The 14,221-nt window shown below is 47.3% G+C and overlaps 1 protein-coding gene across 1 annotated transcript in view; it reads left to right on the top strand.

Annotated features, from left to right (window-relative positions):
• Positions 1 to 14,002, top strand: part of LOC124555475 (DNA polymerase epsilon subunit 4) — a 66,194-nt gene extending 52,192 nt beyond the window's left edge. The window contains exon 3 of the mRNA XM_047129400.1: positions 13,429 to 14,002. Within this exon, the coding sequence (XP_046985356.1) occupies positions 13,429 to 13,578 (150 nt within the window). The 3' untranslated portion in view covers positions 13,579 to 14,002. The remainder of the gene's footprint in view (positions 1 to 13,428) is intronic.
• The last annotated feature ends 219 nt before the right edge of the window (positions 14,003 to 14,221 follow it).

Here is a 14,221-nt window from a genome sequence, read left to right as displayed (position 1 = left end):
GTACAGAAGAACTAGGAGGTTATGGGTTCATCCCATAAATAGCGACAGACATTTAGGAGAGTTTTTTTCTTTATATGAAGAACTTAAAAACTATCCTGAAAAATTTTATTCACATTACAGAATGAATCATAATACATTTCAGTATATGCTGCAGAACATTCATGACAAAATTTCTAAACAGAATACAAATTTTCGCAGAAGTATAACAGCAGAAGAAAAATTGTGTATAATGATAAGGTAAGATTCGTTAGTACACACTTTTTGGTTTGCAGTAGAACTTTGTACAGCATTCACTACATCCAATTAATTGTAGCCATGCTTTTGTATTTTAAATTTCACAAACGCTTACCTCTGAGGGGAAGAGAGTTTATGGGACTCCTGAGAATCATTAGGAAGTAATTAGCTTCGTCATTTTGGGTAATGTCTTGCTGTGCCTTCAACAAAGAATCGCAGAAATACTCCTTCAGAATTTTCCAACTTTTTTCTTCTTTTTTCTTCATGATGCAGCGCTTGGCAGTGGTGATGGTTCATCATGTGGAGCCACTGATGACCTCACAGAATCCTTTTCATTACCTTGTAAGATAGACAGATTGATAGGCGAAGAGTTTTCAGATAATGCCCTTTGACTCAGTGGTTCTATTTCCACTGATAAGGAGCTGCCACAGCATGACTTTACAATGCATTATCATCTGGTAGGGACACATTTCCGTCCCTCAGTGACACTCATATCTGTCTCCGTTTGCAAGTAAATGCGAACTATTCAGTGGCGGCAATGCCGCGATCGCTGGCAAGCTATTGTTGTAAATGCATGTAAATACGGTAGATTAAATAAATGAAATAAAAATAATTTCGCATGTATCATTATAATAAACGTAATTTTTCCTCACTGATTGTGAAATGTGAGGTAACATCTTAAAATAAAAGATGTGTGAAGTCACACTTGTGATGAAAGCAGAAGGGAGACGTGTGATGCGTGTACTGCAAAAGCTGTAGTGCTGCTCCACAGGCTCGCGCCTGCGGTCGGCTCGCGCCGGCAATATTAAACACTCGGGATGTCGCCGGCTCGGCTCCGGGAGGCTCACGCCGTGTCGGCGCGGCCCGGCCGCCAGTGTGAACACCGCAATTCAAAACCATGTGTTTGATATCGAAGCGGGCGGCGGCCCGGCCAGGCTCGGCTCGGCCCGGCAGGCAGTGTGAACGCGGCCTATGAGATAGGATGCCGACCTCGGGGGTAAGGTCAAAACGGATATGGAAGAAATGCAATAGCTCAAAGTGGTCTTGAGGATGCAATTTTGTTTCCTGATGGCAGAGTACAAATGGATGCTGCAATTCTAAAAGCAGCCATAAATCCTCTTTGTTGGGTCGAAGGCCACGAACGTTCCATTGGAGGAGAGTCAAGACAAGGAAAACATGAAGGGGTGTCATGTCGGTGCCTGCCAAGTGCCAGCCTTCAAAGGTTCACTGCTACAATGCACAGACTGGAGGATCCTGTTTCATGAAGGCTACAGAGGCATCGGCATTCTTCTTCTGTCTGTCTGGGGAGTCCAGGGCAGAAAAACAGTTGGTGGTGCGCACCAGCGACACAGATGTTGGCCGGGCGAGGGTATCAAGTTGCGCCACCGTCGATGAGGACATCAGAGTCTCAAAGAAGACCGTTTTCCTTTGTTGGGCATCTTAAAGCCTTTCCAGTTAGCAGAGGAAGACTCAGGTGTTGGTTCGCTGGAGGGACGTGGGAAGCTTTCGCGGGAGTACTCCTTCTGTCCTTTCCGGCCCGACGATTTTGTAGCAGGTGACTTCACCCCATGAGGCGGAAGTTTGGTGGCTTGTTGCACAGCTGAACGAGGAGACTGTGACCCTACCTTGAAGAAGGGCATTTCACACTGGCAGTGCTAAATTTAAGGTTGCATGTCTGCATGACAATGTCCTCCATGGAGCAAGATGTAGCAAAAACAGTACTATAGGTGCCAGATGGTAGAATGCAGCATTTCCAACTAGCCAACAACTGGGTAAGGCATGTTTTCCTCCACCTGGATCTCCTGGACAGCCTGCTCATAGAGATACACAGGACAATCTCAGGAAGAGGCGGATGGTTGCCATTGCAGTTGATACAGTGGGGAGGAGGTGAACAATTGCCCTCAGGAGCATCCCTACCGCAGGCTACACATTTGGCCAGGTGTCGACAGGACTCTAGACTGTGGTTGTAACAATGACACTGGCAGCAATGCATCAGGTTCAGAATGTACGGTTGGACTGTGTTAATTTCATAGCCTACTTTTATCTTTGACAGAAGCACCACTCTATCAAATGTGAGGAAAAGAGTGCGTGTGGGCACTAAGGTTGCACCTACCTTTTTCATCACCCAGTGGACTGCAATGACACCCTCATCAGAGAGGTACGTTTGGATTTCTGTCTGTCAGACCATTGAGCAGCCTAATGTAAGTAACACAACAAGAAGAATTCAAGGTTCTATGGGCCTCAACATGAACAGGATAACCATGGAGGAGAGAAGCCATAAAATGTTGTTGGACTTGATAATCACTACTGGTTTCCAAAAGCAAAGTGCCATTGCGTAAATAAGAGATACAATAAACAAGAGATAAAAAAACGGATTGATGTAGCGAAGGACTGACCGTCTTCAGTATGTGAAATGAAGAGGAACCATGGTGCAGCTGGGAGCATCTTGAATCATTAGCCTCATTCTGTTTACATTTGGTAGATGTTCACAGTGAAAAAGATGATTGGCTCATTGGGATAAAATCCTTCATGTTTCCAGGATCTCCGATGGCATGCTCCTTCCAACCGAGGGGAGCCACTCAGAGTGGGGCACACCCACTTTAGGTGATTGTTCACACCTCAGGTCATACCTCCCTACCACCTGACAGAGGTACCAAAACCCTGGGCCTGGCTTTTACTGGAGGTACATGTGAACCCTACCTGTCAACCCGGGGCAGGAAAATACGCATTAACCACTCACCTGTTATGAGTCAGATGCATGGGTTGGCCTTCAGAAGCACACGCGGAGGAAGAAGAAGAAGAAACTCAAACACCAAAGTGGAGAAAAGACAGGAGAAGGTGAACAGAGAAAGAAAGGTCGGGGGGGGGGGCGGTGGTATGACAGTGGTAGTTTGGCAGTTTCTGCCTACAGACTCTCAACTGGGCTTGTGTAAAAGGCCAGTGGCCAAACGGATGCCACAATGAGGGATTGTATTGAGACTGCGTGTAATGGACAGAAGTGCAGATGCATAAAGGAAACACCTGTAGGCTAGCTTTGAACAGACAAAGGATCATTACAAATGGAGGAGGGTGGTTCAATCTGTTCCCCAGGAAGTACCACTGAGGACACGTGGGATACTGAGGGACCGCATACAGCGGGCTGCCAGGTAAGATGTGGGAGGAACCAGAAAGTTTCCTATAGAGCATCAGCCCCAGGTATTTCGTAGTTTCAATGAAAGGAAGAGCAACAGGCCCAAGATGTGAAGATGGTGGAAGAAATAACTACACTGCCAGAAATTTATACAAACAGTTTTGTCAGTGGAAAAACGAAAGCCATTGTCGATGCTCCATGAGTAAAGATGATACATTGCTGAAGATGCTGCTCATGGAGACAAGTCCATGGAGAACTGTAATAGGTTGCAAACTCATTAACGAAAAGGGCGTGGGAGATGCCTGGAGGGAAACAGGCCATTATAAGGTTAATGGCGATAGCAAAGAGGATGACGCTCAGGACGTAACCCTGAGGCACACTGTTTTCCTGGTTAAATGTGTCCAATAAGACAGACCCCACACGTATCATGAAGACTGTCTTTTAAAATTTCATGAAGGAAGTGTGGCAGGTGGCTTCAGAAGCCCCACATATAGAGAGTACTGAGTACACCAGTGCTCCAGCAGGTGTCATAGGCTTTCTCCAAATTGAAAAACATGGACAGTGTCTGGTATTTCTACAGAAAACCATTCATGACATGGGTGAACAAAGTGACGGGATATTCAACTGCATAACAGCTTCCTCGAAATCCACACTGTACAGTGACTAGTAAATTGTGAGACTTGAGCCACCATACCAGCCAGGCATGAATCATACATTCCATCACCTTCTACACACATCTGGTGAGAGAAATGGGACAGTAGCTAAAGGAAGGTGTTTGTCCTTACCAGGTTTAGGTATGGGTATGACTGGCTTCACGCCAGCATCTGGAAAATGTGCCCCCCTTCCCAGATGTGATCTCACGTACAAAGGAGAAAGTGTTTGCCTTCAAGAGAAAGAAACTGCAACATCTGAATGTGAATGGCGTCCAGCCCTGTGGCAGAGGATCGGGATGAATCAAGAGCGTGATCTAGCTCCATCCTAGTGAAGGCGGTATTGTAGCTCTTACGATTCTGAGAAGAGAAAGGTATTGCCTGAGCCACCTCCACTTGTTTCTGATAGAGGAAGGCAAGGTGATGGTGAGTGGAGCTCGAACTCTCCACAAAATAGTGACTCTGCCATGAGACTGAATGCCATCCTCAATGGGAAGGTCAAAGCACAACAGAAAGGAATGCGAGAGGTCAAAGCAGTCACGAGGATGCAATTTTGTTTCCTGACTCCTGTGATTCGAAGAGCAGTCGTAATTCCTCTTTGTTGGATCTAAGGCTGTGAACGTTCCATTGATGGAGAATGATGATGGGGGAAAGGGCATTAGGGAAAAACTGAAGAGGTGTCACCTCGGCGGTTGCTGAGTGCAAGTCTTCCAAGACTAACTGCTACAGGGTGCAGAGGTTGGAGGATTGTGTTCCATGAGATCTATGGAGTCATCGGCATTCTCTCTGGGTTGGCCTGCAGATTCCAGGACAGAGAAACAGATGGCGGTGCCCACCAGCAATTAGAAGTTCAGATGGGTGAGGGTATCATGGTGACACCATTGAACAAGAACTCTTGAAGTTGGCGAAGGAATGGACCGTTCATTTTAGTCTGATTTTTTTAGAACCTTTAGATGAAGATTCAGATGCTTGTTGGCTAGAGCAAACAACCAGTGGGATAAAAACTGATTAGTAAAACTTGTAGGGTGCCTTGAAACCTCCAGTCATGGAGAGCAAGTAAACTGTGAGCCTGCCATGCTGTGTCATATGCCTTATGCAGATCTAAAATATTGTGATAAGGTGTTGGCAGTTAGAAAAAGTCTATGAGATTGCTGCTTCCCATCTAAGCAGATGATTGGTTGTGGATCATCCCTCCTGAAAACAGGACTGATAGGAGGTCAGAAGGCCACAAGATTCGAGAACCCATAATAATATGCAGTTAACCATCCTTTCAAGCAGCTTACAGACTATGTTGATCAGGCGACTCAACCAGTAGCTGTTGAGAGAGATTGGGTTCTTGCCTGGCTTAAGAATTGGGGCAACTATGCTGTTTCGCCTTACAAAGTGCTACGTGTCCATCGTGCATTGAGATCTTCAGCCCGTTTTCTCGTCGTCGCATTGCAGTCCTGCCCATTCTCCGTCTCTTGGGTGAGGACACCTTTCTGGGTGTGTTTTCCACCACGCACTATGCTGTGAAGATTTCTGCATCGACGATGAACGTGGACTATTTTGCACCTGATATCCAGCACAGTAGCCAGTCCATTGTGGTGGGGCTGCCATGTACCCTGTTGGTTGTAGCCCCCTGGCCACACAGGTCTCCCTCTGCTAATGTCTGCTCCACTAACTCCCCACCTATGCCAAGGGGTAGATGGCAATCCCCCTGAGGCATCGGGACTCCCGGCAATGGCCATCCTGCCAGGTGGCCTTTGCTGCAGCTGGAAGGTGCCAGTGAGGAGGGCCCCTGGTCGGAGTGGGTGGCATCAGGGTGGATGATACGCGATGAAGCGTAGGACATCATCTCTTGCTGGTGGTGAAACACCAGCAGTCTCTAAACAAGCACAAGCTCAATTCAACGCACAGAAGTACGACCCCAAATCGTTCCCTGCCCTGGCCACGCCATGGGTGGAACGTCAGGCTAAGGATGGCAGCAGATGTTATTCACCCTGGTGCCTTGTATGTTAGGGCGCTGATGGGGAATCTTTCATGACAACGAAGCCTCAGTTTTTTGTTGAGCATTTGGAGGACAAGTTTGGGGAGGTGGAGGGCTTGTCCAAAATGAGGTCTGGGTCAATCTTGATCACAGCAGCATCCTCTGCCCAGTCATGGCAGTTACTCGCTTGTGACAAGCTGGGTGATGTTTCTGTAACCATCATGCCCCATAAGAGCTTAAGTATCATCCACGGTATCATGTTTCACAGGGACCTTCTTTTGCAGTCCGACGATGATTTGCACTCAAATTTAAAGCGCCGAGGTGTACATTTGGTCCGGCGTGTCCACCGGGGTCAGAGGGATAACTAGGTTGCCACCAGTGTGATGTAAAGCCCTATACCCCTCCCCCGATGTGGTGATTTAAGTGCTGGAAGTTCGGCCATGTGTTTTCCCATTGTACTTCCAGCCTCACATGCTGAGATTGCGGACGCCCATCACATCACAATACACCATGTGCTCCGCCTCCCATCTGTGTCAACCGCAGAGAGCACCACTCGCCTGACTCCAGGATTCTCCAGAAAGAAAGGAAAATCGTGGAGTACAAAACCCTGGACAAACTGTCCTACACTGAGGCTAAGAGAAAGTTTGAACACCTGCATCTTGTGCATATGACATCATCTTACACCGCTGCTACAACAGTTGTGGCACCATCAGCTCTGCCAACCCAGGTCACCTCTCAGAGCCGGAAGACTACACCTGCCCCCTTGATGATGGTGAGCATTTCCCTCTCTGTTCCTGCACCACCTACTTTAGGAGCAACACCCCCCACCCCACCCATCGGGGATGCTCGTCCCCACTTCTAAGCGTAAGTCTTCTTCGGCTTCTCTCGCTAGGAAGGGGTCCCTTGGGTCACTCCCTTCCCAGGTTTCTTCTAGTGGGAAAGATGATACCCACCAGTGGCTGAAGAGCCCAAAAGCAGCTGGTCGTAGAGCTTCACACTCATCGTCAGTCCTGGAGAGTGAGCCAGTTAAGTCCTCCCAGCCAGGGAAAACCAAGGAGCAACGAGATAAATCCAAAAAGAGAACCCTTAAGACCAAGGAAATTGCGGTGGCACCCACACCACAAGTACCTACAACTCTATGGCTGAGGATGACGTGGAGATTTTAGTGTCGAGTGAGGACCTAGATATCGCCAGACCCTCAGACAAAATGGATATAGACTGCTCAGGCAATAAATCGGTGGCAGCAGGTGACCCTGAGGCATAAACTGCCTCATTGAATGTTCCATGCCTTCCCAATCTCACGATGTCATCCTCCAGTGGAATTGTGGTGGTTTTGTCCACCGCCTGGCTGAGCTACGGCAACTGTTAAGCTTTACACCTGCTATCTGCATTGCCCTCCAGGAAACCTGGTTCCCAGCAATGCGGACCCCTGTCCGCCGCTGATATAAAGGATATTACAGGAACCGTAGCGACTATAATCGAGTGTCAGGTGGAGTTTGCATTTATGTCCTAAACTCGGTCTGTAGTGAACATGTGCCCCCTTCAAACCCCTCTTAAAGCTGTATTAGAAAAGTTCAACCTCTGCCTCTTAAATACTGTGGCCGCCACGTGTTTCAGTGTGGCTCATGGTAGTTACTCGGCCATTGATTTATCAATTTGCAGCCCAGGACTACTTCCACCTATCCACTGGAGAGCACATGATGACCTGTGTGGTAGTGACCACTTCCTCATCTCCCTGTCACTGCCTCAGCATCAGGCATAAGGACGCCTGCCCAGATGGGCTTTGAACAAGGCGGACTGAGGAACTTTCACCTCTGCTGTCACCGCTGAATCTCCCCCACACGGTAAAATCGATGTGATGGTTGAGCAGGTGACTACAACAATTGTTTCTGCAGCAGAAAATGCAATCCCTCGCTCTTTAGGGTGCACGAGGTGTAAGGAAGTCCCTTGGTGCTCGCCGGAAGTCGCTGAAGCAATTAAGGAGCGTCGGCAAGCTCTACATCGGCATAAGCAGCAGCCTTCCCTGGAGCACCTCATAGCCTTTAAACTGCTCCGTGCCCATGTTCACTACCTTATCAAACAATGGAAGAAGAATAGTTAGGAGAGATATGTCTCCACCATTGGGTGCCACACACCACCTTCCCAAATCTGGGCAAAGATCAAACATCCTTTCGGGTACCAGGCCCCAACAGCTGTCCCTGGTGTTACTATAAATGGCGAGTTATGTACCAATGCAAACGCAATTGCCGAGTACTTAGGCTCGAGCAAAGTGCTCAGCTCTGTGTTGGAGAATTACCCCCCAGCCTTCCGCACACTCAAATGGCCCCTGGAAGGGAATGTCCTTTCGTTCACTACACGCTGCAGTGAATCGTATAACACCCCATTTACAGAGTGGGAGCTCCTCAGTGCCCTAGCACATCACCCCGACACAGCTCCTGGGCCTGATCGCATCCACAGCCAGATGATTAAAAATCTCTCATGTGACTACAAGCCACATCTTCCTGTCATTCAACCGGATCTGGTGAGCTCCTGGGCCTGATCGCATCCACAGCCAGATGATTAAAAATCTCTCATGTGACTACAAGCCACATCTTCCTGTCATTCAACCGGATCTGGTGAGCTCCTGGGCCTGATCGCATCCACAGCCAGATGATTAAAAATCTCTCATGTGACTACAAGCCACATCTTCCTGTCATTCAACCGGATCTGGTGCGATGGAGTCTTTCCATCGCAATGGCAGGAGAGCACCATCATTCCAGTGTTCAAAACACTGTAAAAACCTGCTTGATGTGGATAGCTAATTGGCCCATCAGCTTCACCAATGTTCTTGGTAAGCTGCTGGAACGTGGAATGTATGGTATGTTGGCGGTTGGGTTGGGCCGGGTCCTGAAGTCACGGGACTTGCTGGCTCCATGTCAGGGCAGCTTCCGCCAGGGTCGCTCTACCACTGATAATCTTGTGTCCATAGAGTCTGCCATCCGAACAGCCTTTTCCAGACAGCAACACCTCATTGCTGTCTTTTTTGACTTACGTAAAGCACACAACACAACTTGGCGACATCATATCCTTCCCACGTTGTATGAGTGGGGTCTCCGGGGCCACTCCCTATTTTTATCCAAAACTTCCCATCGCTCCGTGCTTTCTGTGTCCAAGTTGGTGACTTCCATAGTTCCATCCATATTCAGGAGAATGGAGTCCCACAGGGCTCTGTATTGAATCTCTCTCTCTTTTTTAGTGGCCATTAACGGTCTAGCAGCAGCTGTCAGGCCCTCTGTCTCTCATTCTCTGGATGCAGATGACTTCTGCATTTCGTACTGCTGCTCTAGTACTGTTGTTGCTGAGTGGCACCTCCAGGGAGCCATCTACAAGGCGCAGTCTTGGTCTCTAGCCCACTGCTTCCAGTTTTCAGCCGCAAAGTCGTGTGCATGCACTTCTGTTGGCGTCGTACCGTTCATCTGGAACACGCACTTTACCATAATGATGATCCACTCACGGTAATAGACATATCAATTCCTAGGACTGGTTTTCGATGTTCGATTGATTTGGCTTCCTCATCTTCGTCAGCTTAGGCAGAAGTGCTGGCAGCACCTCAATGCCCTCCGCTACCTGAGCAACACCAGTTGGGATGCAGATCACTCTACGCTGCTGCTGCTCTACAGAGCCCTTGTCCAATCCCTAATTGACTATGGGAGTGTGGTTTGTGGTTTGGCAGCACATTCAGCATTGCGTTTACTGGACCCTGTGCACCACTGTGGGGTTCAATTAGCGACAGGAGCTTTTAGGATGAGTCTGGTGACCAGCGTGCTGGTGGAGGCTGGTGTCCCTCCACTGCAGATCAGACGTACACAGCTGCTCACCAGTTACGCAGCACACTATCATAGTTCCCCTGAGCATCCGAATTACTGTCTCCTTTTCCCACCCACGGCAGTCCATCTCCCGCATCGGTGGCCCAGATCGGGGCTAACAATTGCAGTTCACGTGCAGTCCCTCCTCTCTGAACTTGATTCCTTCCCTTCACTACCTCTACTTGCGGTCCGTTCATGTACGCCTCCATCGTGTACGCCTCAGCCGCAGCTTCGTCTGGACCTCCTGGCCCTAAGGACTCCGTTAACCCTGCCGCTCTCTGCTGTCACTTCCTCTCGAATCTTGGCGTGTTCCGGGACTCTGTAGTGGTTTACACTGATAGCTCAATGGCTGATGTTCACATAGGCTTGACATATGTTCATGGAGGACATATTGAGCAGCACTCCTTGCCAGTTGGCTGCAGTGTTTTCACTAAAGAGTTGGCGGCCTTACCTCGTGCTCTCGAGTACAGCCGCTCATGCCCTGGCGAGTAATTTCTCCTGTGTACTGAGTCCGCAGCTTGTGGTCTCGCGATTGCGTTCTCGCTTCCTGAGCTCTGGGTCCCGGGTTTGATTCTCGGCGGGGTCAGGGATTTTCACCTGCCTCGAGATGACTGGGTGTTTGTGTTGTCCTCATCATTTCATCATCCTTCATGCAAGTGGAAGATTGGACTTAGAAATGGTTGAGAATTTGTACGAGCGCTGATAACCGCGCAGTTGAGCGCCCCATAATCCAATAATAATAATAATAATCATCATCATCATCCTGTTTACTGACTTATTGAGCAGCCTACAAGCTATCTTCCAGTGTTACCCTCGCCACCATCTGGTAGCGCCCATTCAGGAGTCCATCTATGCCCTGAAACAGTCCCGCCGTTCACTGGTGTTTGTGTGGACCCCAGGGCACGTTGGAATCCCCGGCAACGAACTTGCCAACAAGCTGCCCAAACAGGCAGTGTGGAAACCACTTCTGGATATAGGCATCTCCGAAGTTCACTTTCTGTCTTACACTGCAGGGTTTTCCGGCTTTGTGAGATGGAATGGCATAACAGCACGCACAACAAACTGCGTGTCATTAAGGAGACTATGAATGTGTGGAAGTCTTCCATGCAGGCCTCTCACAGGGAATTGGTTGTCCTCTGCCGGCTCCGCATTGGCCATATGTGGCTAACGCCTGGTTACCTACTCTGTCATGAGGACTCATCTCAATGTAGCTATGGCTTCCAAATGACAGTTGTCCACCTCTTGCTGGACTGGCCACTTTTATCCGCTCTGCGGCAGACTTTTAACTTTCCCAGCACCCTGCCTTCGGTGTTGGGCAACAATACCTCCACAGCAGCTTTAGTTTTATGTTTTATCCATGAGAGTGGGTTTTATACTTCTATGTAGGTTTTAGTGCATGTCCTATGTCCCTCTGTGCCCTCCACACTAATGCTTTTAGGGTGTAGGTTTTAATGTGTTGCAGAGTGGCTGGCTTTCCCTTTTTATTCTCGTTGTGGGCCAGCCACAGTAATCTGCTTTCATGTTTTACTCTCTTCTGTTTCTAACGTCTCTCTGTTGTTTTCATGTCCTCTTTTGTTCCTTTTAGTGTTTGTTGCCTTCCCTTCGTTCTTGTGGCTTTTCCTTTCTTTCCGTTTTGTGTTATGTGTTTCGTCCGTTTTATTCTCACACTTGTGGCATTGTTCTATTAGGAACAAGGTACCGATGACCTCATAGTTTGGTCCTTTCTCCCGCCTTTAAACCAACCAACCAACCAACCAACCAACCACGCTGTGTCCCGGTCCCTTAGTGGACTGAGGCATGCCGTGACATGATTCGCGTGTAGATACATGCTGTGTGTTTTTAACTGTCATCCTATGATGGCAAACTGCATTCATTATAAACAGATGTGTACAAAGTGTTGTCACGATCTTCAGGATAGCAAAAAAGCTAGCTGGGGTTCTTTTAGCAGCTCTACTCCCTCTTCGGTCATGTGGCCCAACCTCCAATGGCTCTCTGGGAGCAAGATTCATTCCTAAATTTCCAGCCTGACAGTAGCGACGATGTCGTTGTGGATCCTATTGTTGCCTCCAACACCATTTTGCAGAAATTTCGGGCTCCTCCCACTATCACAGTTCCTTCCTCCGTCTGAAATGAGTGGAGGAGGCTCAGGTGATACCATTCTTTTCTCAGGATCATTAATACTACAATGCCACCTTTACTATGACGGGGCTAGATCATGCTCTCACTTCATTCTGATAGTCTGCCCCCAGGGCCAGGCGATGTTAACATTCAGATGTTGCAGCATCTTTCTCTTGTGGGCAAGCAGTTTCCCCTCCATATGTACAACCACCTCTGGGCAGAGGGCCTGTTTCCCGGATGCTGGCGTGAAGCCACAGTCATGCCTTTACCTAAGCCCAGTAAGGACAAACGCCTTCCTTTAGCTACTGCCCCATCTCTCTAACCAGCTGTGTTTGCAAGGTGATGGAACATATGATTCATGCCCGGTTGGTATGGTGACTCAAGACTCGCAATTTGCAAATGTTTGCACAGTGTGCATTTTAAGTGCACAGTTCTGTGGTTGACCATCTCGTCACTTTGTCCATGCATGTCATGACTAGTTTTCGGCGGAAATCCCAGACTGTGGCTGTGTTTTACGGTTTGGAGAAAGCCTAAGGCACCTGCTTGAGTACTGATATCCTCCGTACTCTCTACACATGGGGCTTCCGTAAGCACAGACTCTAGGGATACCTGTATCTGTGTTGAGCACCATTATCAAAATCAAAGACTTCATTTTAGGAAGTGCAAGTGCAAGTACAAGTAGGCCAAATTTTTAAAAAAAGGGAATTAAAAAGAAAAGTCCAGAGTTAATCTCGGTCAAGCACACAGTTTTAGTCTGCCAGGGAGTTTCATATCAGCACACACTCGGCTGCAGAGTGAAAATCTCATTCTGGAAACATTCCCCGGCTGTGGCAAAGCCATGTCTGCAATATCCTTTCTTCCAGGAATGCTAGTATTGCCAGGTTCGCAGGAGAACTTCTGTGAAGTTTGGAAGGTAGGAGACGAGATAGTGGTGGAAGTAGAGCTGTGACGCCAGGTCATGAGTCGTGCTTGGGTTGCTTAGATGGTTGAGCACTTGCCCATGAAAGGCAAAGGTCCCAAGTTTGAGTCTTGGACTGGCACACAGTTTCAATCTGCCAGGAACTTTTAAAAAAAAGGTACTCTAAATATGTGGAGTTGGAAGAAATCACGGAGAACTGATTTCGGACAGCAGATGCTCACAACATGCCTCTGAACAGTGTGATGATGCACAAATTACATTGAAGATGGCCAGTATGCTTGGAGTCGAGCACTTCTTCACATCCAACAGATGCATCAATATATTTGAGAAGAGGTATAATATGGTGTACAAAACTATACATCACAGAGGAAGTCCTGTTGGTTCACCGCTACTTTGCTAACATTGCTGCAAAATGATGTAATTGTGTAAGAGATTTTGCTGCATAGTCCTGTTCACATAGCATTCACCTGTCCCACTTGTATCACCCTCACGCTGCAACTCAAGAGTTCCAGAGTCATATTTATTTGCTATGTTAACCTTCGATTCTGTTTTGTTCATTTCAGGAGCTGTTTATTGAGTCATTGGCAAAGGAAGCTTACAACTTCACAATAAAGGGGAAGAGGAAGACCGTGCAGAGAAAAGACATTGATGCTGTGATTGAAACTGTAGACCCTCTTGTATTCTTGGAGGGTGTACTTGATGACTTGTGTTGAATGTTCCAAATTAATTTCAATTAGCAAATGTGCTTATAAAAATGCATGAGCTATTTCAAAGTATGTTATTTTTTTAAACAGTTGTAGGGGTGCTAGTGTGAAGTTACATGCCTCCGTTACCTTTAAATGCCTGTAGCATGCTAGTAAGTTTGTTTTGTCACCACCTGTGGAAGATTATATTTCAAATGATATTCATATGCAAGGTGAAGTTTGATACTTGAAATGTGCGTGGAGATTGATATATTATGCTGTTATCTATGTAAAATCCTTGCGATCATGCTTTTGCTTGTAATATCAAATGTCATGTTTTAGCACAGCTAATGGTTTTGTCAGACATGTATTCATAGTTTAGATACAGTTATTTATGATCCTTCCAAGATGTAGTATTCTGTTAGAGTGCAATAAAAACCAACTTCCTACCTGATATAGGATAAAGCTATCAAACCTTACATACCTAATGTTTAAAATGGTATTTATTCTATGTATGTGTAGTTGGAAGAAATTACAAAGAACTGTTTTCAGACAGCATTTGCTCCCACCTTTCGTGTGGTTCTAGTTAAATGAGTTTCTGCCATGAGTACAATAGGAGACTACTGACTATACCAAACACAAAAAGGAAGCTAAATGGTAAATCATAGCAAAA

The sequence above is a fragment of the Schistocerca americana genome, chromosome X, assembly GCF_021461395.2.
Source record: "Schistocerca americana isolate TAMUIC-IGC-003095 chromosome X, iqSchAmer2.1, whole genome shotgun sequence".
NCBI classification, from domain to species: Eukaryota; Metazoa; Arthropoda; class Insecta; order Orthoptera; family Acrididae; genus Schistocerca; species Schistocerca americana.
This window is presented reverse-complemented; position numbering and strand designations above follow the sequence as displayed.